At 40.4% G+C, this 27,639-nt stretch overlaps 1 protein-coding gene across 2 annotated transcripts in view; it reads right to left on the bottom strand.

Annotated features, from left to right (window-relative positions):
- The window catches only part of CPVL (carboxypeptidase, vitellogenic-like), a 172,007-nt gene that overhangs the window by 11,618 nt on the left and 132,750 nt on the right, over nt 1-27,639 (bottom strand). For both annotated transcript variants that reach the window (XM_011972228.1, XM_011972227.1), the window contains exon 12: nt 23,109-23,291. In XM_011972228.1, the coding sequence (XP_011827618.1) occupies nt 23,109-23,291 (183 nt within the window). The remainder of the gene's footprint in view (nt 1-23,108; nt 23,292-27,639) is intronic.

Here is a 27,639-nt window from a genome sequence, read left to right as displayed (position 1 = left end):
ATAATGTAATAAATTAGCTTCCAGAGTACTAACTAAGTGCATATTTGGGTAGCTTAATTTAGAAGCATTCTTCTTATGCTAATCGGTCCTCTCTAATGAACTAGAACCACATGCACTAAGAAGACTCTTGGCAAATAATCAGAGTCAAATTGGGAGTTGCTATTGTTTATTATTTCCTTTGTCTTCAGGAAGCAAGCTGTGTGGTTTTTAAGAGAAGGGGAAAAAACAAAAACCAGGAATTCAATTATTTTTAAAGGAGAGGATGCTCTAGTCAGCACTGAGGTAATGAAATTTCTACAACTCTTATAAATTCGTGTCCCAGAATATTTCTCATTTTTTTCTCCCATGCAACACAGAAAGGAAATAGTCTTTAGCTGACATAAACAATGCAGGCTTCAGTTTGAAGGGTATTGTTTTGAACTGTTCATTATCTCAGCACGTCTACTCTGTTTCCTCCAAGACACTTTGGTGTGCACAATTGGTGAACAATCATAGCACTCCTTGAGAGATGTAGTATTAAAACACACACACACACACAGTCAGAGGCAAAGCAGAGGGGCATGGGAATGAGGGGGAGGCCGATTTGATTTTAATTCACTGAACATTTAAATACTCAGTGCCATGAACTGTGCTAAGGGGTATGCTACAAAAATAAATGAGTATTTTAAAAATAAATTATTCCTGTCCTCAAGGAACTCAGCATCCAGTAAAGGAGGAAGGCAATTAAAGAGTTGAAGTGTGAAACCCCAGTGTAGTACATACAATAGAAGATGTACGTAGATGGAGAGAGTTGCCGAGAAGGAGGTATTCTGGGGAAGGATCAAGTATACCAAGATTGCCAAGATTGAAAGGCAAATGGGAGTTTTCCAGGTGTGTTAGAGGAGTAGAAAGGGCCTTATAAGGCAAGAGGAGGGAATCCCATGTGAATTTCTGGGTGCGTGTTTGGGGGATGATGTGGTATTTTGTTTTTCAACATTTTAATTGCAAAGGAGGGAGAGGGTAAGAGTTAAGGTTGGGAAAGGAAACAGAGGCCAGATCAAATCTTTTCATTAATCCAGGTAGAGTTTGGACTTTATCCTGCAGGTATCAGAGTTAGTGAGCAGTTTTAAACAAGGAAAAAAACCACAATTAAACTTGCATTTTGGAAAAAGCACAGAGAGGAGGGCAGATTGGTGAGGAAGGAGATCAGTTAAGACCAGCCAAGTGGGCTATTGGAAAAGGAAAAAAAGTTTAAACAACAATTTAAAACAGTCATTCAGAGTGTTCTTGAATAGCATCTTAAAACTTTTAAAATACCACAAGGCAAAAACTTGCATTTTGAAATTTATAATGTGGGATAGCCCTCATGTTTCTTTTAATGTCCACAAAATGCTCACTAGTTTTATTGGTTTACATAATGCAGTGTTTTTCTTTTTTGCTAGTTCTTGTGGTTTCTATGCTGAGCACTAGGAAATGAATAAAATCAGGCCAGCAAGGATGTCATAAAGCAGATGTGAGAAGTGCTAGCTAAGGAACTGGGTGGGTAATATTTGCCAATTACTATTATTCTTCATTTTCTGGTAAGACTCACAGCAAAGCAACTCGACAAAGTAACTCTCTACCTTGTTGTTTCCATGGAAAAATGATGGAAGTGAGAGGAATTCTGTGAGAAAAAGATTCATTTTCTCCCTGTGTTCTGGGGATTGCTGGCGAACCCAAGGCATAAGCTGAAATCTGTTGATTTTATTTACTTGCTGCTTCTTCCTGAGCCACTGTTGGCAGAGTTGAATTGAAAAGGTGCTAAGGGAATAACTTTCTGATTTTTTTTTTTTGAGCTGGATAGTTTGCTAGCCAACCTTAGCACAGGACACCCAGGAAGAAAAACGGACTTGGATGTAAAATGTCCACTCCACCTTCACTGTGTGTGTGTATGCCAGAGTCCTTTAATTTGATGGCATTCCAAAAAAAAAAAAAAAAAAAAAAAACCAGACAGGAGACAGCCATGGAAAGAGAATATAAATCATGACTTTTAGACATAAGAAAGGACAGTAAGCCTTCCTTTAATTTAACAAGCTCCAGTGAAAGAATTAGAGGCAAGTCCAAGTGTTTGCTGAGATTATGGAATGATCAGAACTCTTATACTTTACTGCCAATAATAATCAATTTGGAAAAACAGTTTGACATTATCTAGTGAGGTTGACACAGGCACAAGGAGATATGTGCAAAAATGTCCATAGCAGCACTATCTGTAGAAGCAAAATCCTGAAAACAACCCAAATGTCCATCAGCAATGGAATGGGTGAATAATACTTATATGATGGAATACTATGCAGCAATGAAAAAGAGTAAGACACAATTGAGCATATCAACATGGGTGAATCTCACATGCAGTGCTGAATAGCAAAAGTATGTTTTTGCAAAATACATACAAAATAATTCCTTTTCTATAAAATTAAACATGAAAGATAAAATATTATATATGGATATGTACATCTGCAGTAAAACTATTAACAAAGCAAAAAGAAAGGGGATGATAAAAGCAAAATTCAGGACAGTAGTCTGCCTCCAGGGGTAATTGGGAAGGGCAATGTTGTATTTTTTAAACTGGCTGGTGAGTGCAAAAGTGTTCATTTATCACTGTTTTATCTTACACAGCACTGTAAATATTCTTTGGTATGTATTCAATTTTAAATTTAAAAAAAGAAAAGAAAAACCACCTGCTGATGCTGCCATCCTTGCAAAAATGAATCTTTAGGAAATTTAACGTGTTCTCTGCTGTGCTTTTTTCTTCTCCCCTGCATAGAGATGATGAGATTGGCCCCATGTCTGAAAAACAGTATGTGGGGAAGGCATGGAGAAGCAATTGAACTGAAACAAAGTCAAAAGTGGGAAGTTCCCCTCTGGCAAGCAGCTCTAAGATGACAGAGCTGGTGCCAGAATCTAAACCTTGGGACTCTGGTTGCTGTATAAAAAAATAAATATTAGAAACAAAAATAAATACCCACATCTCCATGCTGGACAGCAGAAGAGCAATAAGTTGCCAAATATTTGGGTTTGTTTTGATAGTTTTTTACTCTCTAAATGTAAGCTCCTATATTTCCTGTCTTCCGTATGTTAGAAGCTCAGTACAAACAGGAGAAAAAGAAAAAAAAGCTGGATGCGCCTCGTTTGTTGTCGACAGGGATGTTTCAGATTATCGTTAAACTAGAAGGGACTCAATACTTTAGAAACAACTCATTACTCAACTCAGCCATTTTTATTTCCTATTAGGCTGTCATATAGCAAAATGTCCAACACTGCCCCATCCCTTTCTGCTACTACTACCTTTTGACAAGACAGTCTCTTTGTTACAGTCAGGTTAAAACTGGATACAACTGTGGTAGTTTCAGGCCTATCTGACAGACAATATTGAACTCATTTCATCATCTGAAACTTCAATACAAAATGTCCTATAAGGACTCTATGAACAGAGCAAGAGCTTCTTGCCCTGTGAAAATAGATTCATGCTAAGAGAGCTCCCTAATGGCAATAGAAACCAACATTTATTTTATGCTTATTAGGTGCCAGGTAGAGAGAGGGTCAAGTAATCTATAAGCATTATCTCAATTCATCCTAACAATGAGCCCTCCTGTGAGAGTGATGGGTGATAACATTATCCCAATTTCACAGGTGAGGGGGTTCTTGGAGAGGTTAAGTAACTTGCCCAAGGTCATACAGCTGGTACATGGTACAGCAGGGATCTATTCCAAGTCTAACACAGTATCGATTCTCTTAATCCCTATATTAGAACATCACTTGGATATGGTAACAGAAGTAGTTAGAATTGCCAGTGTAATCAACTAGAAACAAAATTCAAGCCTACTTGATAGTTTAGCTCATGAAGTCTGTCTGGTATCACCAATTGTGATAAGTGATTTGGGCTGGGGAGAGTCTATAAATTATTCTCAACAATTCAAATAGTCGAATGCGTGGGTTCTTCATCTGTTTTTGTGCTACAGTCTCCTGGTGACTGGTGCAGCCTATGGACACCTTTTCACAATAATGTTTCTAAATACATGCTGGCTGGGTCTGGCGGCTCATGCCTATAATCCTAGCACTTTGGGAGGCCAAGGCAGGAGGATTACTTGAGCTCAGGAGTTTGAAACCAGCCTGAACAGCATGGCAAGACCCCATCTCTACAAGAAAATACAAAAATTAGCCAGGCGTGGTATCATGTATGTATGGTCCCACGTACCTGGGATGCTGAGGTGGGAGGATTTGTGGAGCCTGAGAGTTCAAGGCTGAAGTGAGTCATGATGGTGCCACTGTACTTCAGCCTGGGCGACAGGGTAAGACCCTGCCTTAAAATAAATAAATACCTAAATAATACACAGCGCACATGTACCCACACATATACATATATAATATACAGTGAATTAAAATCAAATCCTAGGCTTTGCTAGGATTGCAAATGAAACATTCCATTGAAATCATCAAAACAGTAAAAAAAAAAAATTGTGAGATAGCACATATATACTTCTATATTAGCACATTCAGTAGGAGAAACCAGAGGGTCTGAAAACTACTATACTTTTAATTTTAGTGATAAGGATAAAAGGTTTTCAAGGTATCTCCAACAGTGTATGTGGTATTTGGTATGAGAATGTCTCTGCTTTCTATTGGTGACAGAAGTCAAAGGTACTGCTGTGCCACTGTGATTTGTTGCCTACATTTATAAAGGAAGGAAATGTGAAATTTCACAATTCATAATGAAAGGAAATGCTATTTCAGTTAGAGGTTAGTGAAAATAAAGATGCATTTTTTTTCCCTTCCAAGTTCACTGACAACTCCTTGAATCCTAACCACAGACCCTGACTCCAGATTAAGAATCCTTATTAAATAACCTAATGACTAACTAACGGAAATACTGAGCTTACTTGTAATAAGACTTCACAGTCTAAAAGGCTGCACTTTTTTTTTTTTTTTTTTTTTTGCGTTGACATGGAATTGTATGAATCTATTATCCAGAAAAAAATTCACTGTGGCTGGTGGACATCTTTGCTGCAAACCATCGCTCTGGATGATGTTTAAAGCAGACACTGCTTGATAGTTTTTTCTTTGTTGAAAGGCAGCACAGACACACTACTATCTAAGAGCACTGCACACCAGGACCACATAGTTTCAGTACAGCACAAAACTGCTGGGAAAAGGAAACCATGCTTTTAAACAAATAAAAGAGTTTTCTTACAAGTCTAAATTGCCAGTGATCTGTCAATAATTTAAGAGAACAAAGACCACTTGTAAACCTACAGTGCATGGCAGGGATTGAAGTCTACAATTTAGATTAAGGTTTTGGCTGATGATGTCAGAGAACCAGTGTCATACCAGTTGATACTACTGACTGGAAGACAGACACAATGCTTCAGGTCAATGGCTGATTTGTAAAGAGTAAAACTATGTTCTCAAATTTCTGGTTGGCTTGTAAATAAAAAATGGATTTAGAACACACTTCAGGAATCAGAATGAAAGTTTCTCCAAACATAAGCCACATGGGGGTTCCTGCAAGATGGAAGCCATGTCATTATCAATAGAGGGACAAAAGACATCATAGTGTAGGGTTCCCAAACTGGCTACATATTAGAAACCTCTGTGAAGCTTCAATACCAATGCCCAGGTTCTACCCTAGACTAATAAAATCAGGATATCTGGACAGCAGGAGTGGAAATCTGTATCTGCAAAGGTTGAGACACATTGGTTTAGGGCAAAGGAGCAGATTAAAGATGGCTCCAAATTCTTTGCCATTCTTCCCACCAAAAGAAATCTGCTTTGCTCTGTGTTTTGCATTGACCAAGAGAGAATGAAATGGAAATAATATCTGGGACTTTTGAGTACAGGCCTTAAAAGGACTGGCATCTTTTGCTTTTCCGTTTGGAAGACCAGCCTGCTGTATTGTGGAAAAGTCCAGGCCAGGGACATGATTAGAGGCCGAATGGAGAGAGCACTGGAGTAGAGGAGATCATCTTGGATGTCCCGGCTTTAGCCAAACTCCCAGCTGAATGCAGCTGCACATATGACCTCAGCCTGCCCCATCTGAATCAGATCCACCCAGCTGAGCCCACTCAATCCACATATTTGTGAGAAATACTACATTGTCTTAAGCCACTGAGTTTTGGAGTGATTTATTATTCCATGATAAATAACTGAAAAAGGGAAATATTCTCTGATGATTCTTTTATCTTTTTCTTGAAAGATCCATCTTGCCTATCTTGGAATCTTGATATGAGTTAAAAACCAAGGCCCGATCCATCTTTGTAAGGCAAACATAAGAGATCATTACACTGAGAGCTTAGGCAAAATTTTATGTCACGCAAACAAAGAAAGACCAAGTTCCCATATTAGGCAAACCACCAGCTCCTGCTGCTCCCAACTCCCTGCCCCTAAATCCATGAGCGCTAGCAAGTACGTTATCTGGGTGGCCTTTGTGGTAGACATAGAGATGCACCCCACTGGACCTCTCTTCAAGGATGTACTTGCCACTCAGCTGCAGGGAGTGCATTCAGCAGAAAGCCCCCAGCTGTCAGCTCCTTCAGGGTCTGCCTCAGCTGCAAAGAGCTGCTTTTCCAAAATGATGACCTTCCTGGGGCAGCCCAAATTTGGTGAGTGAATGAGCTGGGCATAAAAGGCCTCACTATTTTGGCCCAGTGTGCAACGCTGATAGAAAATATGCTTTCGAAAGTTCCCCGCCTGGTTTGTCTGGCCTGTATCACAGTTTTATTTCTCCCTTCGTCCAATCCTGCCCCTATACCCTTCCTTCCACGGGTGTTGGTCTCTAACAAACTATTTGCACCCCAAACTTTGCCTCAGTGCCTACTTTTGGAAGTCCTAACCTGTGACTTCAGGGAAGCTCTCTGGCTGGGAGGCGGGGTGTGGTTTGATTACTGTGTTCTGGTTTTCTGCCCACAGTCTGATTCCCATAAATGGACAGAGGAACTTTGCCCATGTCTGGAAGATAGAGACAAAGAACCCATGAAAGAGGACACCCATCATTGTAGAAGGCAAGTGCTGGTGGGGGAGATGAAGATTCTGTTTGCCGATTTCTGTAATAAAGCCAAAACATATTGTTTTGTTTTGTTTTGTTTGAGACAGGGTCTTACTCTGATGCCCAGGCTGGAGTGCAGTGGCATGAACATGGCTCACTACAGCCTCAACCTCCTGGGCTCAAGTGATACTCCCATCTCAGCTTCCCATGTAGCTGGGACTACAGGCATGCACCACCACACCTGGTTAATTCTTTTAAAATATATATATTTTGTAGGGACAGGGTCTCACTATATTGCCTACCCAGGCTGGTCTTGAACTCCTGGGCTCAAGCGATCCTCCCACCTCAACCTCCCAAAGTGTTGAGATTACAGGTGTGAGCCACCATGCCCAGTCACAGCTAAAACATTTTTCCAGGGAATTAACTATATTTGATTATCATTGCCTTAAGCCTATTTAACAGTTATTTTCCTCCATTCAATATGTTTTTGAAAACTTCTCATTCCCTCTCATCTGGTCAAATGCAAAAGTGACATTTTTTGCTTGTTGCTTCCTCTGACCATGTCAATGTTATCAAGGACCTGCTGAAGACCTTTCTGGAACTGTTCCTTCAGAAACAGTTCATAATGCTTCCTAAGCTGTTTAAAATTCTTAATAAAACACACAAAAATGAATTCTCAGCAGTAATTCCAAGAAAGGCAGGTGGCTAGCTGTCTGTCATTCCCTCTGTGGCCTATCTGTGAAAATGTTCGAATCCTAGTCTGATCGTCCACTCGAAGGACTATAGTCATTCTTTCCTTCATATTCTAGTTGTGCATATTCAAGAAACAAACAAAAGTTAATGTGAGTTTTAGAAAAGCACAATTAGGAAGCTGTGGTTGTTACTGCTTTCTGCAGACAAACCATGCCTTCTCCATCCTCCTCCGTATAAGAACTCCTCCTTCCTTTAGGGGACAAAGTCTTCTATGGTGGTTAGGAATGTGCTGCCAAATATTCTGTCCACCACCATCATGCCACCCCCTTGCCACCACCACCACATACCCCAAGGGCAGTAGTATGGTTTGGATCTGTGTCCCCACCCAAGTCGCTTGTCTAATGGCAATCCCCAGTGTTGGAGGTGGGGCCTGGTGGGAGGTGACTGGATCATGGGACAGATTTCTCATGAATGGTGCTGTCCCCACCATGTCTCCTTTGGTGCTGTCCTGGCAATAGTGAGTGAGTTCTCATGAGATCAGGCTGTCTAAAGGTTTAAAGGTTTAAAGGTGTGTGGCATCTCCCCTGCTCATTCTCATGTCTCCTCCAGCTTTGCCCTCTGCCGTAAGTAAAACTCCCTGAGGCCTCGTCAGAAGGAGATGCCGCCATGCTTCCTGTACAGCCTGCAGAACCGTGAGCCAATTAAACCTCTTTTCTTAGAAATTACCCCGTCTCAGGTATTTCCTTATAGTAGTATGAGAACAGACTAATACAGGGGGGCATATAGCCTAGATCTGGCTACAGTTCATCCCTCCCCACTGCACTCCCCTCACAGGTACTTAAAGACAGTTTGGGGTGGTGGAAAGATCGAAATTTGGATTTTCAAATCTCAGATACTATTGCTGTTCAAAGCCTTAAGCAAGTTTGTCTGGTGAAGCTTCTGTTTGCTCAGTTATGAGTTAGTAAATACCATGACATAGTTTATAGGATAGCTACTCTGATTCCATAAAATTGTGGATTAAAAAAGTGTGTGGTAGACCATGGCCTGAGAGCTCACAGATGCTGAATCATCAGTCGCCATCCTTATCATCTATTTTGAACTTCCCATCACCCCTATGAAGTAACTGTTCTCACTCAAGAGTTTCCAGCATGGTGGCTCATGCCTGTAATCCCAGAACTTTGGGAGGCCAAGGTGGGTGGATCACCTGAGGTCAGGAGCTCGAGACCAGCTTGGCCAATACGGTGAAACCCTGTCTCTACTAAAAACACAAAAATCAGCCAGGTGTGGTGGTGGGCACCTGTAATCCCAGCTACTTGGGAGGCTGAGGCAGAAGAATCGCTTGAACCCAGGAAGTGGAGGTTACAGTGAGCCAAGATCATGCCACTGCACTCCAGCCTGGATGACAGAGTAAGACTCCATATAAAAAAAAACCCAAAACACAAAAAACAAAGTTTCCAGGACCAGTAACCAGCCCATAGCTAGCAAGTGACAAAATGAAAGTTTAAACCAGGCTTGTCTAACGCCACCTTCTTCTCCTGTCATAGACCCCCTCCAATTGGTGAGGGCTTTCCAGAACAGTCAAGCTTCGGGGTGGTGTGCTGCTTCTCTTTGGTTTCCCTAGATGTAACCTGTAGCTGAAGGTCTGATTCCTGTTGGAAACCAGGACATTTTGGGAGAAGCCCCTGAGCACAGTGTGGCAGACCATAGGCCTGAGGGCTCTATATACTAAACCCAGGTCAAGGTCAAGGTGCAAGTCTTGGTGCAGGGCTTGCGCTTTAGGGGGCTGAGGATGCTTACTAGGGCCAGGGACACCAGCACTGAGTGATCTCCCTGTGGATACCGAGCCTTTAAGTTGGTGTGGACACACAGTTAACACCATCTCTCAAACAGGGAATCAGTCCTCACAGCCTGGGCATTCCAAAGCTTATTCCCCCTGACCTCTATTTCAGGACTTCCAAACCAGTATCAATAAGGTGGACGTATGAAATAGATGGAGAATCTTCTTCCAAGAAAGCTCCTTATATGACTTCCTATTTCTAGAGTTTCCTCACCCTGAATTCATCCTAAAGTTACCATTATAAAGTTCCCAAAGAACAGCTTTTAAAATGTGCTTTGAAACCTCTGATGGTTCCCCACTGCTTAAACAATGGAACACACACTCCTTACGTACTATCCAGGCCCCATGTTCCCATTCTGGTTTCTCTCCCATCTCTCACTCTCCAAGCTGCAGGCTATGAGCCAGACTATGCACTCTGCCCTGTGCCCTGCCCCGTATTCTCTTATCCATGACACTGCCCACCATATTCTCTCTGCTCATTTTGGCCAATTTCAGCATGTGTTCTTTTATTAATATCACAACTTCCCAGACAAAGCCATAACTTTTCTTAACATTATATGAACCTTGACTCACCACCAAATCTTAGTGCCTTTGTAAAAAACCCAATCGGCTGGATGTCGTGGCTCATGCCTATAATCCCAGCACTTTGGGAGGCCGAGGCAGGCGTATCACCTCAGCTCAGGAATTTGAGACCAGCCTGGCTGACACGGTGAAATCTCATCTCTACTAAAAATACAAAATTAGCTGGGCATGATGGCGCATGCCTATAATCCCAGCTACTCGGGAGGCTGAGACAGGAGAATTGCTTGTACCTGGGAGGTGTTGGTTGCAGTGAGCCAAGATCATGCCACTGCACTCCAGCCTGGGCAACAGAGCGGGACTCCCTCTCAAAAGCAAAACAAAACAAAACAAAAAACCCCAATCTTCTCTCTGTCTATAGGAGGTGGTCATCTTGGGTGTGGATTCAGAGCTAACACTAGATGTGAAATACCTTATTTCTTGGCCCTGCTTTAATTACGGCAGGCATGCATATAGGCTCCGATTTTAACTGTACCAGCATACTGCTGTGACTCCATTATTCCAGTAGTGGGTATGCTTGTGAAGTGGAGAAACTCTGGGCTGGAAGCCAAGACTCTAACCTCAGCTCAGACGTGAAATGGGTAGGATACTTTAGGGAAGTCATTTAACCTCTGGGTTTCAGTTTTGCTTCCCTGGAAAAGGAGACCTAAAATTCATTCCAGCCATTAAATACAACCTAGCTGAGATAATCTATCTTGTAGCTTTGGAAGAAAACGGAATTGATATTGACAGTGAAAACATAAAATAAAAAGGGCTCAAACTGCAGTCAGGAAAATCAGCCTGTTGGAGATCATGCAAAACTCATGATTGTAGAAGCGACACCCAGTAAGATTCGGGAAAAATGAAAACTGCTCAATGACTCAACATTTTTTCAATGTTTATATGAAAAATAATTTGTGTCAATAAAGATATTTTCAATAAAATAATGATGGAAAAAACAGAAGTGTTTTCTTTCTCCAGGGCATTTAGCTTAATGACATTTATTCTAAAAAAAAAAAAAAAATCTTAAAGCAATTTGTCTGTATGGCTATTATTCCGATGAAAATTTTTAATTTTTTTTTTTTTTTTGAGATAGAGTCTCACTCTGTTGCTCAGTCTGGAGTGTAATGGTGTGATCTCAGCTCACTGCAACCTCAACCTCCCAAGTTCAAGCGATTCTCATGCCTCTGACTCCTGAGTAGCTGGGATTATAGGCATGTACCACCATGCCTGGCTAATTTTTGTATTTTTAGTGGAGATGAGGTTTCACTGTCGGCCAGGCTGGTCTTGAACTCTTGGCCTCAAGTGATCTACCTGCCTCAGCCTCCCAAAGTGCTGGGATTACAGGCATGAGCCACCAGACCCAGCCAAAGTTTTAAATTTCTAAATGTGGAGTCAAGACTTCCTTAGGGCTGGCATGTTAAGAACAAAATGTCCTACACTTCAAATGCAGTGACAATATCAACTCAGATAATGAACAGCAACTTTGATATTTGGAGAAAGGCACAGAAAGATCCCAAAAGGGTGGCCTTGAGAGTGATGGCCATTGGTTGTCAGCAGACAAGGAGAAAGAGGACTCAACTTCTGGGACCCAGGGATAACACTAGTAAGGGTTTATGGTCAATGCCAGTGCAGAGGCTACTCATGACTTTGGTTATCATGTAGCCTGGGATTTACATGTTGTGTATATTTCTCTCTGTCTCAGTGGCTAGAGATAGGTATATGCACATATATATATATTTACATACCTATGTAAGCATAGAGAGCATTATGACATTTGCTGAAAGTCACTACCCTATTCCACATTGCATTGCTGGTTAACTGAGCCCCTCTGGGCATTAATAAAATATAGATATTTCAGATTTTTGTTAGATAGTATCTTAGAAATAAGTTAGTCCAAACCTTGCATTTTACAGACAACTTCTAAATTTTACAGAAGCTCAGAAAGTCTGCTGCTCAGATTATATAACAGGACAGTGTCCAATCCTTAAAATGGCACCAATACCAAAGACTTGTTACCTTCTAGGTCAGAGCCACCAAGGAGGAACAAGAAGCACTCGCTCTTCCTCGGATCTCTGAAGGCTGGTGGGAGCTGCGTTTGATTTCTCTGGGCATGGCTTGATGTGAATACATAGGGAAAATTGCTCCCTCTCTCAGTACCCTGCTGCTCCCCTAGGAGAGCTGTCATTTCTTTAAGTGGACATTTTAGGTAACCATCCAGAGACAAGTCTACTTTGGTTTCAATTTTTTAAATTAAGAGCTGTGGTGTTTGGCAGAGAATGGGGTTGTTTTTTTGGCAGACACATACTCATGCTTCTGTTTTGTGTGTCTAATGCTGAAAAGCAAGTCCATAGCTAAGGTCCGTTTTCTTCATTATTAGACGCTTGACATTTGGACAGTATTCTTAGATCCAAGCCTCACAGAGAATGCCTTTGTTCACACGGGAGTGCTTTTCCCTCCTCATAACCCTCATCTCCACAAACCACCCCAAACCAACGCTGAGGCACTAAGGGGGAAGGATCTCTGCCAACATTTTAAAATCACCTACACAAAATGCAGATCCCTTGCTGCGTGGTAAAACACTACTATCACAAACATATGTGGGCCTTGCTTCTTTTGTTACTTGTTTTTTGGCAGCCAGAGAAGTACCATTTCATCTCTAAATGTGTTTTGCATTCACAAGAAGAGTCAGCGGGTTGAGTGTGATATTTGCCACCAGTTTCTGACTGGCGGCCAATTCCTTTTCCCACCTCTGTGGGACATGTTGCCCTGAAGCAGCAATCTGGCCTCCCAAGCTGGACGTTTTATGCAAAGAGCCAAGCAGGACACATGTGGGATGCCACACCTGGGAGCTTTTCACAAGGCTGGTCCAGGGGATATGAAATAACAGGTGGTGGAGGCAGCCATCAAACAATCTTGAGGAGATCCTGTGTGTGCCTGGTGAGATGTTCATCACAAAGTAGTGTAGCAGACAGGGGTGGGTAACATGTCCATCACTCCCTGGCAGCTCAACATTTGAATATGCCCTTAATGGCCTGAATATTAATATTCCGACTTTCCCTTATATGTCAATTTTCAATAAACATATTTTCCTGAATCTTGACTATTACTATTTATAATTTTTTCTTTGTTATATGTACTCTTGTAAGCAATCCAGGGTAATAATAATAAAAATAAAAATAGTAAAATTTATTATAAGCCAGGAATTGCTCTAAGCTTATTAACTTATCTGAACCCTCTCAACAGTCCTATAAGGATACGATACTGGATGGCTTAAACAACAGGAATTTATTTCTCCCATTGGATGCATATATTAGAAATAAAGAAAGTCTAAAAATTCATGTTGCTTTTAAAAAAAGAATAGTCACACACAATGAAAAGAATAGCAGCAAGATAATAAGGATAAAGAACAAATTAATAAAACAGAAAGCAAAAATGTAATCGAGAAAAATAAAGATAAAAATTGGTTCTTTGAAAAGAATAAAATTGTTAAACCTCAGGCAAGAGAGGTGCTAATTACTAAAAACACCAGAGATCTTAAGAAACATTAAATCATATTAAGATGATGTTACAGGCTGAGCACGGTGGCTCATGCCTGTAATCCCAGCACTCTGGGAGGCCAAGGTGGGTGGATCACTTGAGGTCAAGAGTTCGAGAACAGCCTGGCCAGCAAGGTGAAACCCTGTCTCTAAGGTGAAACCCTGTCTCTACTAAAAATACAAATAAATTAGCCAGGTGTGGTGGTGCACGCCTGTAGTCCCAGCTACTTGGGAGGCTGAGACATGACCTCATGTCTTAGAAGGCGGAGGCTGTAGTGAGCCAAGATCATGCCACTGCACTCCAGCCTGGGCAGACAGAGTGGGATTGTCTCGAAAAAAAAAAAAAGAGATGATGTTATAAAGCAACTTTGTCAATGAATCTGAAATTTTCGATGAAATAGACAAATTCTTGAAAAAAAATAACAGCCTATGAAAACTGACACATGAAGAAACAGAAAAGGTAATTAATCTCATATCTACTTTAGAAATTGAATCTGCAATTGAAAACCTTCCGTTGGAGGGGCTTCAAGATGGCTGCCTGAGGCACCCGGCTGTCACCTCCTCCACAAAGAAGGACCAGAATGGCAAATAGATAATTAGATGTCAAATAGAACATCTAAAGAAAACAATGGAATTCAGCAGGAAAGTGACTGGGAACTTCTGAGGCATAGAAGGAAAGGGAAGTGAAGCAGCTGGCCCAGCCAAGATTAACTCAGAATCAGGGGAAACTCCCACTGTGGGGAAAAGGTAAGTAAGAGAGCTCCAGCAGTTGGCAGTCCATATTCCCACCACAGACTCCTACAATTTTAGCCACAGGAGAGCCCCTCAGCCCTCACAAGCCCTGAGACTAGTATAAAGAGATGCCTGGAGTCCATGTAATGACATTGTTCTACAGAAGATGTTCACACTGGGTCCCACACATCCCCTGAGATTCAAGCAACTACAGCATGGTGCCATTTTGAGAGCCTGGCCCCCACCAGACTACATCACACCTTGGGGCCCAATATCCCCTACATATCTACATCCCTGAACCCCTGTAGACACCCCGCTACATCTCCCCAAAGGTTTACAGCATCACGATACTGGCTGGAGCCAGCAGTGCAGACGCATCCCCAAAACTTTAGCTCATGCAATGTCTTACACCCCAAGGAATGGGTAGTGAAACACATTGGGGAGGCTGCCCTAGGGACAAAGGGAGCCAGGGCATGCACTCTCCAGAGCCTGAGAGCTGCCTGCCTGGGGGTGTTGCCACTGAAAGCAAATCCTTACCCCCCAACAGCACGGCTGCTGCACACCTACACATATCTTAAGGGGCCTGGGAACTGGCTCACCCAGGTACTGTCCCAGGACCTGAGGACAGGCCCATCTTGCCTGCCTCTTGGCCCAAGGGCACCATCCAAGGTCCTGGAGATCAACCTGGTCTGCTTGCCACCAGGAGACCTAAAAACAGGTCTGCTTGTCTGCCACCACCACCAGTGCCCATACATGTCATCTGGGAACCAGGAGATCAACCTACCACCCCCCACTGCCACTGGTGCCCACAAACACCATCAGAGTGCCTAAAGACACCCATTGCTACTACTACTGGCATCCTAGTGTGACATTCGAGGGCCTGGGGATTGATCCACCCCACACACTGCCACAGGCATCACCCACATATGCCATCTAGAGGCCTAAGCATAGGCCTGCCTCCGTACTGCCTTCACCTGTGCCCATGCACATTGTCCAGGAGTCTGGGGATTGACCTACACCACCCACTGCTACTGGCATGCATACATGCCTTCCATGGAGCTGAAGATGGGCCCACACAGGTTGCCAGTGCCTATGCATGTTGTCTGGGGGCCTGGGAATTGATCAGTCCTGCCTGCCACAGCCTTTGTATGCACACACCATTGAGGGGCCTGAGGACAGCTCCAGCTCACCTGGTCCCACCCTCACTAGTGCCTGTGGGCATTGTCCTGAGGCCTGGGAATAGGCCTTCCTTGCCCATCCATACCTGGGGGTGCTAAGGACAGGCCTCCCCAGCCTGCCAGTGCATATGTGCATTATCCAGAGGCCCAGGGATCAATACACCTTTCCTGCCAATGCTGGAGCCCATGCATTCCTTCCAGGGACCCGAGGATGTCCACTCCCAGCCTGCTGCCACTACCTCCACCAGCACTCACCTGCATATGTACCACCTTGGGGCTGGTGGACTGGCCCACCAAGTTTGCTGCCATCAGTGCTAGTGCCCACTGCTGCTATCGCCATTGCTGATGCCATGCACACTGCCCAGGAGTTCAGTGATCCACTTGTAAGCCTAGCCCACTGCTGCCACTGCCAGCACTTCAGCAAGCCACCTGGAAGCCTGTATTAGTCTGTTCTCATGCTGCTAATAAAGACATACCTGAGACTGGGTAATTTATAAAGGAAAGAGGTTTAATGGACTTACAGTTCCACATGGCTTGGGGCCCTCACAATCATGATGGAAGGCAAAGGAGAAGCAAAGGCCCATCTTACATGGCAGCAGGCAAGAGAGCTTGTGTAGAGCAACTCCCTTTTATAAAACCATCAGATCTTATGAGACTTATTCACTGTCACGAGAACAGCACAGGAAAGACCTGCTCCCATGATTCAATTAGCTCCCACCGGGTCCCTCCCATGACATGTGGGGATTATGGGAGCCACAATTCAGGATGAGATTGGGGTGGGGACTCAGCCAAATAATATGAAGGCCCATGGATCAGCCCATTCAGACCTGCTTCTACCAGTTTCCATGTATGCCACCTGGGAACCCAAGAAACAGCATACTGGTGCCAAAGAACTGGCCCACCTGGTGCCCCAATCCATAGCAAAACCTCACTACAGTGTCTACTAACAATCACAGCCTAACCCACTGAGGAACTCAAAGATATCACTGACACTGATTATAGCTGAAGAAGTCATCTGAAGACTACATTACTGTGTCCACCCAAAATCAAAACCAAAGTGCCCTACACAACCAACCCTATAGATGCATCTATTGAAAAACATCTTTCCTATAAAAGTCAATTCAAAAAATCAGAATAAGGGACTGTTACACCAGATTCACAGATATCAATGTAAAAACAAACAAAGACGAAAAAGCAAGGAAATGTGACATGTGTAAAGAAACAATAATTCTCTAGCGACAGATTTCAATGAAAAATAAATCTATGAAATGTCTGGGAAAGATTTCGTAACACTGTTATTAAAGAAGTTTAGCGAGATACAAGATAATACAGATAAATAATACAAGGAAATCAGAAAAACAGTTCACAGTCAGAATGAGAAATTCATCAAAGAGACTGATACATAAAAAAGAACCAATCAGAAATTCTGTAACTGAAGAATTCAATGAATGAAACAAAAAAATATAATCAGGAGCTTCAATAATAGAGATCAAACAGAATACTTTTTGAACTAGAAGAAATGTCTTTTGAAATAACTCAGACAAAACAGTACATATATATAAAGTTTAATAAAGAACGAAGAAAGCCTCCATGACATATGGAACACCACAAAGCAGGCAATCAAATATTCACATTTTGGGTGTTCCAAAAGAAGAAGAGATAAGCAAAGGCATAGAAAGCTTACTTAATGACATTACAGTCCAAAACTTCCCAAGTCTTGCAAGAGATATAGGCATCCAGAACAAAAGCTCAAACATCTCCAAATGGACTCAATCCAAAAATGTTTTCTCCAGGGCATATTACAGTTAAGACTGTCAAAAGTCAAAAACAAAGAAAGAATTCTAAAATTAGCAAGAGAAAATTGTCAAGGCACATATAAGGGAATCCCCATCAGACTAAGTTTTCTCAGCAGCAACTTATAGGCCAAGAGAAAATGAGAAGATATATTCAAAGTGCTGAAAGAACAAAACTGACAACCAAGATTACTATACCCACAAAGCCATCCTTCAAAAAAGAAAGAGAAAGAAAGTCTTTCCCAGACAAGCAGAAACTGAGGAAATGCATTACCATGGGACTGGCCCTACAAGAAATACTTAGGGGACTCCTGTATCTGGAAGTGAAAGGACGATACCTACCATCAAGAAAACATGAAAGTATAAACTCACTGGCTTCTCACAAATGAGAAAGATAAAAGATTCAAATGTTACCACTACAAAAAACCATCAAACCACAATGATAAGCAATAAGAGAGGAAGAAAGGAACAAAGGATATACAAAACAACTAGAAAACAATTAACAAAATGGCAGAAATAAGTTCTCACCTATCAATAATAACTTTGAATGTAAATGGATTAAATCCCCCACTTAAAAGACATAAACTGGCTGAATGGATAAAAATAAAACATGATCTAACTATATGCTACTACGTTAGGCCATTCTGCATCACAATAAAAACATACCTGAGGCTGGGTAATTTATAAAGAAAAGAGGTTTAATTGGCTCACAATTCTGTAGGCTATACAAGCATGGCACCAACATTTGCTCAGCTTCTGATGAGAGCTTCAGGAAGCTTACAATTATGGCAGAAGGCAAAGTGGGTACATGTGTTTCACATGACAAGAACAGGAACAAGAGAGACAGAAGGAGGAGGTCCCAGACTCTGTTAAATAACCAGGTTTCACATGAACTGAGTGAAAACTCACTTATCACCAAGGGGTTGGTGCATAGGCATTCATGAGGAATCTCCCCCATCATCCAATCACCTTCCATCAGGCCCCATTTCCAATATTGGGAATCACACTTCAACATGAGACTTGGAGGGGACAAACATGCAATCCATATCAGCTATCAGCTACCTACAAGAAACTCACATCAGCTGCAAAGACATACACAGACTGAAAGTAAAGGAATAAAAAATTATATTCCATGTAAACAGAAACCAAAAGTGAGAAGGAGTAGCTGTACTTATATTAGATAAAATAGGTTTCAAGATAAAAATTGTAAGAAAAGAAAAAGTTTTCAATTTAGCAAGAGGATATAACCATCCCAATCATATTAAATACACGCAGTCAACACAGGAGCACCCAAATATATAAAGCAAATAGTATTAATCTAAAGGGAGAGATAGGCTCCAATACAATAATAGTTGAGGACTTCAACAAACAGTCTCAGAATTGGCCATCATTTAGACAGAAAAATAAGAAAGAAACATCAGATTTAAAATGCACTTTAGACAAAATAGAACTAACAGATATTTACAGAACATGTTATCCAGCTGCTACATAATGCATTTTTTTCTCATCAGCACAGGAAACATTCTCCAGGACAGATCATTTGTTATGCCATTAAACAAGCCTCAACAAATGTAAAGTAATCAGAATCATATCAAGTATCTTCTAAGACTACAATGGAATTAAACTAGAAATCGGTACCAAGGAAAACTTTGGAAACTGTACAAATACATGAAAATTTAAAACATGCTCCTGAGTGACCACTGAATCAATTAATAAATCAAGAAGAAAATTTAAAAATTTCTTGAAACAAATGAAAATGGAAACACAAAATACCAAAACCTATAGGATATAGCAAAAGTAGTGCTAAGATGGAAGTTTATAGTAATAGATAAATAAATAAATAAAAGTAGAGAGTTTAAATATACAACCTAAAGATGCATCTTTAAAAAACTGGAAAATCAAGAACAAACCAAACCCAGTATCTTTTGTTCTAAACCCAAAATTAGAACAAAAGAAATAATAAAAATCAGAGCAGAACTAAATGGAATAGAAACTAAAAAGAAATACAAAGGATCAATGAAACAAAGAAGCCTGTTTTTAAAAAAGATAAATAAAATCAATAAACTAGACTAGGCTATACTGATCAAGAAAAAAAGAGAGAAAACTCAAATAAATAAAATTGGAAATGAAAAAGGAGACATTACAACCGATATCACAGAAATACAAAGCATCATCAGAGACTATTATGGACAACTTTAGCCTAACAAACTGGAAAACCTAGGGGAATGGATAAATTCCTGGACATATACAGCCTAACAAGATTGAACCAGGAAGATATAGAAAACTTGAACAGACCAATAAAGAATAATGAGATTGAATCAGTAATAAAAATTATCCCAACAAAGAAAAGTCTAGGACTGGATGGCTTTTCTGCCAAATTCTGCCAAACTCAGGAAAGAGCTAACGCAAATTCTTCTCAAACTAATTCTTTAAAATTAAAGAGGAGGGAATTCTTTCTAATTAATTCTACAAGGCTATCATCCTGATACCAAAACCAGACAAGGATACACACAAAAAGAAAACTACAATCTCCCTAATGAATATAGATGTAAAAATCCTCAACAAAATACTAGCAAACAGAATCCAACAACACATCAAAAAGATAATATACCATAATCAAGTGGAATTTATCCCAGAAATGCAAGAATGGTTCAACATATGCAAATCAATAAACATGATATATCACATCAACAGAATGAAAGACAAAAACCGTAAGTTCATCTCTATAGATTAAGAAAAACATTTGATAAAATCCAACATACCTTCTTCATGATAAAAACTGTCAACAAATCAGGCATAGAAGGAACATACCACAACATAATACAGGCCATATACAACAAACATCATCATACTGAATAGGGAAAAGCTGAAAGCATTTCCTCTAAGAATTGGAACAAGACAAGAATGTCCCCTTTCACCACTTCTATTCAACATAGTACCAGAAGTCCTAGCCAGAGCAATTGGGTAAGAAAAAGAAACAAAAGGCATTCATACTGAAAGAGAGCAAGTCAAACTGTTTTTCTTTGCAAATGACACAATCTTTTATACAGAAAAAACACAATCTTTTATAATAAAAAACTTTTATCCACCAAAAAACTTTTAGAACTGATAAATGAATTCAGTAAAGTTGCAGGATACAAAATCAACATACAAAACTCACTAGCATTTCTATACACTAATAATGAACTAGCTAAAAAGAAATCAAGAAAGCAATCCCATTTACAATAGCTACAAAATAAATAAATAACCTTAAAATAGATTGAATCAAGGAGGTGAAAGGTCTGTATAAGGAAAACTATAAAATGCTGATGTAAGAAGTTGAAGAGGACACAAACAAATGGAAGACATTTCATGCTCATGGTTGGAAAAATTAACATCGTTAAAATGATCATACTGACTCTAAAGCAATCTACAGGTTCAATGCATAATTATTAAAATACCAATGGCATTTGTCACAGAAACAGAAAAAAAAGTTCTAAAGTTCACATGGACCACAAAAGACCCCAAATAGTCATAGCAATACTGAGCAAAAGGAACAAAGTTGGAGGCATCACACTACCTGATTAAAAAATATACTACAAAGCAATAATAACCAAAATGGCAAAGTATTAGTATAAAAACAGGCACATAGACTAATGGCACAGAATAGGAAACCCAGAAATAAATCCATGTATTTATAGCCAAATAATCTTTGACAAAGCTGACAAGAACATACACTGGGGAAAGGACACCCTCTTCAATGAATAGTGCTGGGTAAACTGGGATCCATATGCAGAAGAATGAAACTAAACCCCCGTCTCTCACCATATACACGTAGAATAAGCTCAAAAACTAAACCCCTATCTCTCACCATATACATGTAAAATAAGCTCAAATGGATTAAAGATTTAAACATAAGACTCAAAATGGTAAAACCACTAAAAGAAAACAGGGCAAACACTTCAGGACACTCATGTATGTAAAGCTTTTATGGCTAAGACCCAAAAAGCATAGGCAACAAAACCACAAATGGACAAATAGACAAAAACTAAAAAGTTTCTTCACAGCAAAGGGAACAATCAATACAGTGAAGAGACAACCTGTAGAATGGGAGAAAATATCTGCCAACTATCCATCTGACCGAAGACTAATATCCAGAATATACAAGGAACTCAAGCAACTGAGGAGCACAAAACACAAATAATACCATTAAAAAATGAGGAAAGGATTTTAATAGATATTTCTCAAAAGAAGACATACAGGTGCCCAACAGGTATATGGACAAATGCTCAACATCACTAATCATCAGGGAAATACAAATTAAAACCACAATGAGGTATCATCTCATTGGAGTTAGAATGGTTATTACCAAAAAGACAAAAAATAACAGATGCTGATGAGGATGCAGAGAAAATGAACTCATACACTATTGGCAGGAATGTAAATTAGTACAACCATTATAGAAAACAATATGGAGGTTTCTAAAAAAAACTACAAATAGAATTACCATATGCTGCAGTAATTCCACTACTCAGTATTTTTCTAAAGGAAAAGAAATCAGTATATCAAAGGAATATCTGCACTCCATGTTTATTATAGTACTATTCACAAAAGCCATGACATGGAATCACCCTAAGTGTCCATAAACAGATGAATGGATTTAAAAAATGTGGCATATCTACACAATGGAATATTACTAAGCCATAAAAAGAATGAAATCCTATCACTTGCAGTGACATGGATGGAACTGGAGGTCATTATGTTAAATGAAATAAGACAGGCACAGAAAGACAAATATCGTATGTTCTCACTCATATGTGGGAGCGTAAAAAGTTAATTTCACAGAGGTAAAGAATAGAATGATAGTTACCAGAGGCTGGGAAGTGGGGATGGGTGGAAAGATGAAGAGAGATTGGTTAATGGGTGCAGACAGTTAGACAGAAGGAATAGATTCTAGTGTTCAATAGCACAGTAGGGTGACTATAGTTAAGAACGATATATTGTATATTTCAAAATAGCTAGAAGAGATTTGAAATGTTCCCAATATAACGAAATGATACATGTTTGAAGTGATGGATAGCCTAATTACACTGATTTGGTCATTAACATTAAATGTATGTATCAAAATATTACATGTATTCTATAAAGATGTACACTTATTATATACCAACAACAAAACCCTTCCTTCAAAAGAATCTCCAGGCCCAGATGGCTTCACCAGTGAATTCTCCTAACACTTAAAGATACTGTTTCCAACAACAGAAAGAGGAAACACTTCCCAACTTATGAGGCCAATATAACCATGATTCCAAAACTTGAAGAGGACATTACAAGAAAGGAAGATGATGAGAGTAACATCTGACCCCAAAGTGGAGGTTGCACTAGGGTATCAGCTAGAGAGATTTTGTCCTGAGGCTCCACATGTAATACAAAAATGTGATCACACGTTTGCCAGAACAGATTGTGTTGAAAGTTCCTCTTACAATTTGTCAAGTTCTCTCCCCAAATACAATGCAATTCTCTCATTAATGATTTGCTTCTTTGGACTGAGCACTGTCTTTTTAATGAATTGTCTCCTTACCTCTTGAACAATGCCTAAACTTTTGTCTGGTTTTATATTTAGTCCTATGTATGTATGAACTCAGACCACTCTTCTCTGTGGAAAGCAGGGCCACAGAAGACAACACACTGGCTGTTGTATGGCTTTGCTTAAGGTCGGCCATGTCTCATTGGTATTCAGGCTTTCTTTTCAATCCCATTCTCCCATTCCCACAACCTGCCTGCCCCCAAGCATCGTCCTACCTGATGGAAGTCACCCACTTGCCGGACGTAACCAGCCACTTCATTGTCAGATTTAAAGATCTTCCAAACTTTTTTCTCTGCCTTCTTGTATTCCTGGGATCCTTTCCAGTCCATACCCATCAAGGAGCGCTCTGTCAGGGCAGCTGCCACGATGACGTCCAGTTGGCCATTGTACATCAGAACCTGAAATGAAATCAAGCCATCAGCAAATGCAAGATTGAGGAGGTGAAGCTCATGGATCAAGCCAGGTATAAACAGTGAGCCAGCGAGAGAGAAAAAGAGACAAGAATCTCTCTGAGATTTTCTTCTAGTTAGCCACAAACAACAACAATCTGAAATAAACTCAAGCCTTGTCTCTACCACTGCATTCTTCATAGTAATCTGCATAAAGGCCTCTCTTGGTTGCAAAAACATTTGTGTTGTATTACCCAGTGATACATATATACAGGTTTTACTTGGATTTATGGCTATGTTAAGACAGAGGACTGTGGTTACATTTTAGTGGAACTAAGGAATACTACCCCCTAGGATTCTCATGAAGCCTGCATTTCATTAACTTCAACTTCAGGCACTGCAGTCACTGGCAAGCTGAGCATTCTCTTGGGTATTGCTAATCCATATTGTCCTCCTCTCCTACACTGATTTCAGTGGCAAGTATAATTGTTTTGCAGCAGCAGACAGAGATTCAGGTGCCTCAAATTTGTTTCTTATTGGAAGCAACTATGCCTGCCATGCCACTTGTAAAACTTCCTTTTTAAAAATATGACAGCTGCTTGTCAACAGTGAGGAATGTTCTTTCTTCCTAGAATACAATTTTGTGTGTGGGTCAAACTGATGGTTATCACAGGAAAAACAACACTGAGGTAATTCTTTTCTTTAATCCTAAAACAATTTTCAATTTGCTTGTAAAAAGAATTCAGATAACTCCCAATTCTGATAAAGTTGAAGAACTAATGGGGACAGTATAAAATGGCTCTACTTTTCAGAAAAGCAGTAGCCAATTTTCTGCCCCCAAACTTAAAAATGTTGAAATTCCTTGTCCCAGTAATTTCAACTTGTAGAATATATTCTAGGAAAACAGGTCCAAAGAATTTTTTAAAAATTATATATATTCATTGAGTCTTATAATAAAAAACTCAAACACAATCCAGAAGTCCTATAATTGAGTAGGTAAATGCACAGCAGTACAGGAATTCTGTAGGATATTATAACACCATTTAAAAATGTTTCGTTGAACCATGATGCAATGTGGGAAACGCTTATCACATAATGTTACGTATGAAAGCAGAAAGTCAAATATAATGTATATCACGATTATAACTATAAAAATCAGTGTACATATTCACATATATGGAATACAAAGTTTGAAAAATGTTAATAATTAATTTAGATGGTGGAAATCTGAGTAATATACCCTCCTTTTTTCTACTTTAATGCTACTTCTGTGCAACTAACATATTATCATAAAGTATTGCCACTCCACCTCCAACAAAGAGGTCAGCCTCAACTCCACGCTACCTTTGATCTATTTGAAGGCTCTGATCTATTTGGCCCGGGTGGAGACCTTTGGTTGAATCCTCAAATTGGATATAAAATATTTCACTGCATATGTTTCCGTCTTTCCCTTTATGGTGCGGGCTTCTTAAAAGGCTCAAACATAATTAAAAAGTCCAGGACTTTTACACACTCCAAATCCTCAAGCAGCAGTGGGACAGCAGTCAGACTAAGATGAAAGAGCCCCGGGCCCCCACTGCAGGAACATGAGGCCTTTCAAGTTAGTCAGTCACCATCACCACCCCCACTCCCCTAAGAAGAAACCCACAGGAAAATCCTGATAGATTTAAAGCCTGTGAAAAAAATTCAACTCAACTCCAGTCATAAAATATTTGCATTGTTTATACAGAGAAATTACCTCAAAGACCTTGAGTACTTATGGCCTCTGCAAAACCTCCTATAGTTGTTTTGGCCAACAGTATGGAAACAATTACATATGATCAGTACCAGTGAACAAGGTTTAATTACTTCACCATTCTAGGAAGACCTGATTATAGCTGATTAGCAAAGATCATCATGCATAAAGTGATTCTTCTTCTAGAATTCAGTGTAAAAGATGCTGATCAATCAGCAAATTCATAGCACATCCATTTAGTTTTACTCTTCATGGCCACTATAGGCAGCTTGCATCTCTCATGTGTCTCCCACAGCTTTCTTTACTGACAATCATTACTATATTTTGAAATCAATGTGATGTTTTTTTCATCCTTAAGGGACAACAGCAAAGTCCCCATGTTACAGCAAAAACAAATTTATATGTACAGCACTATATTACATGTTGAACTGACGTGGAATGAGGACCATCCCTGAGTTGCTTCTCTTGTTAGTCAAGACTTATCATAACAAGAGCACCAACTCTCTGGACCAAAAAACAGTGAAGAGCTGAACTGCACAATCTCACACAGGCGATGTGTACTTTTGGGTACAAATGGAAACCCTTCCTTTGCAAAGCAAGGAAACCATTTTGTATTTCTGAAGGGCACATAAGTCAAATGCAACAAAAAATAAACCAGAATAATGATCATGAGAAGTGATTTCAAAGCTGACGCTTAAGGCAGGCCAGCATTAAACATAAGAATTCCAGAGCTTATTTTCACCTAAATGTCACATTTATTCTCATGAGCCCCTACAGGAATAGCCCAGTTAGGTGCCTCTAGGCTGGATGAGTGGATGAGATAGCCCAGGATCCAGTGACTGAGCATGAGAAGCAGGTGGGCATGGCATAGAGGTGGTCCTGAAGCCCAAGGGCACACGCTGGCTACCCACATCCTGATAGAAAAGTTACAGGCAGGACCTTAGCTCTGACAGGGACAGGTTGGCCAAATATGTCTGCACACTCATCTCACTTCTCCCCTGGTAGGGTGACCAACTGTCCCAGTTTGCCCTGGACAGGAGTTGCCCAGCAAGACATTCAGTGCTAAAACTGGGACACTCTGGAGCAAACCTACCCTGAGGCTTGCTGTTATTTTAAGCAACAAAGTCTAAAGACAGAAGGGAGGAGACAGAGATGAATGCAGCTTTTAGCTACACTTCCCTTGTCAATAGTGATTGGAACAAAACAAGGAACAAGGAAAGAGCTGGTTGGAGTTGGTTTCCAGTGACGTACCACGCAGTGCCCTGAACACGCATGTCCTCACTTTCCTTTCTGGTCAGCTGCAGGCCTCTGGTAAGGGAGCAAAACCACTGCTTTTAGAGACTTCTTTTACTCCTTAGAGAGCTGGCTGCTTAGCTTATTGAAACTGACGGTTATGCAATGTCACAGAAAAATGTTTATCTTATGAAAAAAATCAATGAAAAACTGAGACTTCACTTGTTTGTACTCTAATTATCACATATTTAAAAATGCTTCAAACCTGGGGAAAGAACAAATCAAAATACAGTTAAGTTATTTGAACTGTGGTTGATTGTTTTAGATTGGCTATTTTCTAGGTTTTTGTTTTGTTTTGTTTTGCTTTTGGCAAATGTGGTTACAATCCCTTTTTATTTATTTATTTATAAGAGACAGAGTCTCACTATGTTCCCCAAGCTGGAGTGCAATGGCACAATCTTGGCGCACTGCAACCTCCACCTCCTGGGCTCAAGTCATCCTCCTATTGGGACTACAGGTGTACGCCACTACACCCAGCTAATTTTTTTGTATATTTTGTAGAGATGGGGTTTCGCCACGTTGCCCAGAGGCTGGTCTTGAACTCGGCTCAAGCAATCTACCCACCTCAGCTTCCTTCCCAAAGTGTTGGGATTACAGGCATGAGCCACTGCAACCTGGCCATAGAATGCTTTTTATTTATTGATTTATTTATTTTTCTTCAACTTTTAAGTTCAGGGGTATATGTGCAGGTTTGTTACACAGGTGAACGTGTGCCATGGTGGTTTGCTGCACAGATCATCTCATCACCTGGATATTAAGCCCAGCAACCACTACCTATTCTTCCTGATGCTCTCCCTCCCCCAACACCCTCCTGACAGGCCCCAGTATGTGTTGTTGCCCCCATGTGCCCATGTGTTCTCATCGTTTTTTAAAAAAATAATTCTTGAATATAGCACACTGATGGGTCTTGACTCCATCCAATTTGCCAGTCTGTGTCTTTTAATTGGAGCATTTAGCCCATTTACATTTAAGGTTAATATTGTTATGTGTGAATTTGATCCTGTCATTATGATGTTAGCTGGTTATTTTGCTCATTAGTTGATGCAGTTTCTTCCTAGCATCGATGGTCTTTACATTTTGGCATGTTTTTGCAGTGGCTGGTACTGGTTGTTCCTTTCCATGTTCACTGCTTCCTTCAGGAGCTCTTGTAGGGCAGGCCTGATGGTGACAAAATCTCTCCGCATTTGCTTGTCTGTAAAGGATTTTATTTCTCCTTCACTTATGAAGCTTAGTTTGGCTGGATATGAAATTCTGGGTTAAAAATTCATTTCTTTAAGAATGTTGAATACTGGCGCCCACTCTCTTCTGGCTTGTAGAGTTTCTGCTGAG

Source organism: Mandrillus leucophaeus, unplaced genomic scaffold (assembly GCF_000951045.1).
Source record: "Mandrillus leucophaeus isolate KB7577 unplaced genomic scaffold, Mleu.le_1.0 Scaffold128, whole genome shotgun sequence".
Taxonomy (NCBI): Eukaryota; Metazoa; Chordata; class Mammalia; order Primates; family Cercopithecidae; genus Mandrillus; species Mandrillus leucophaeus.
Note: the sequence above shows the minus strand (reverse complement) of the source record. Positions and strands in the feature narration are given on the sequence as shown.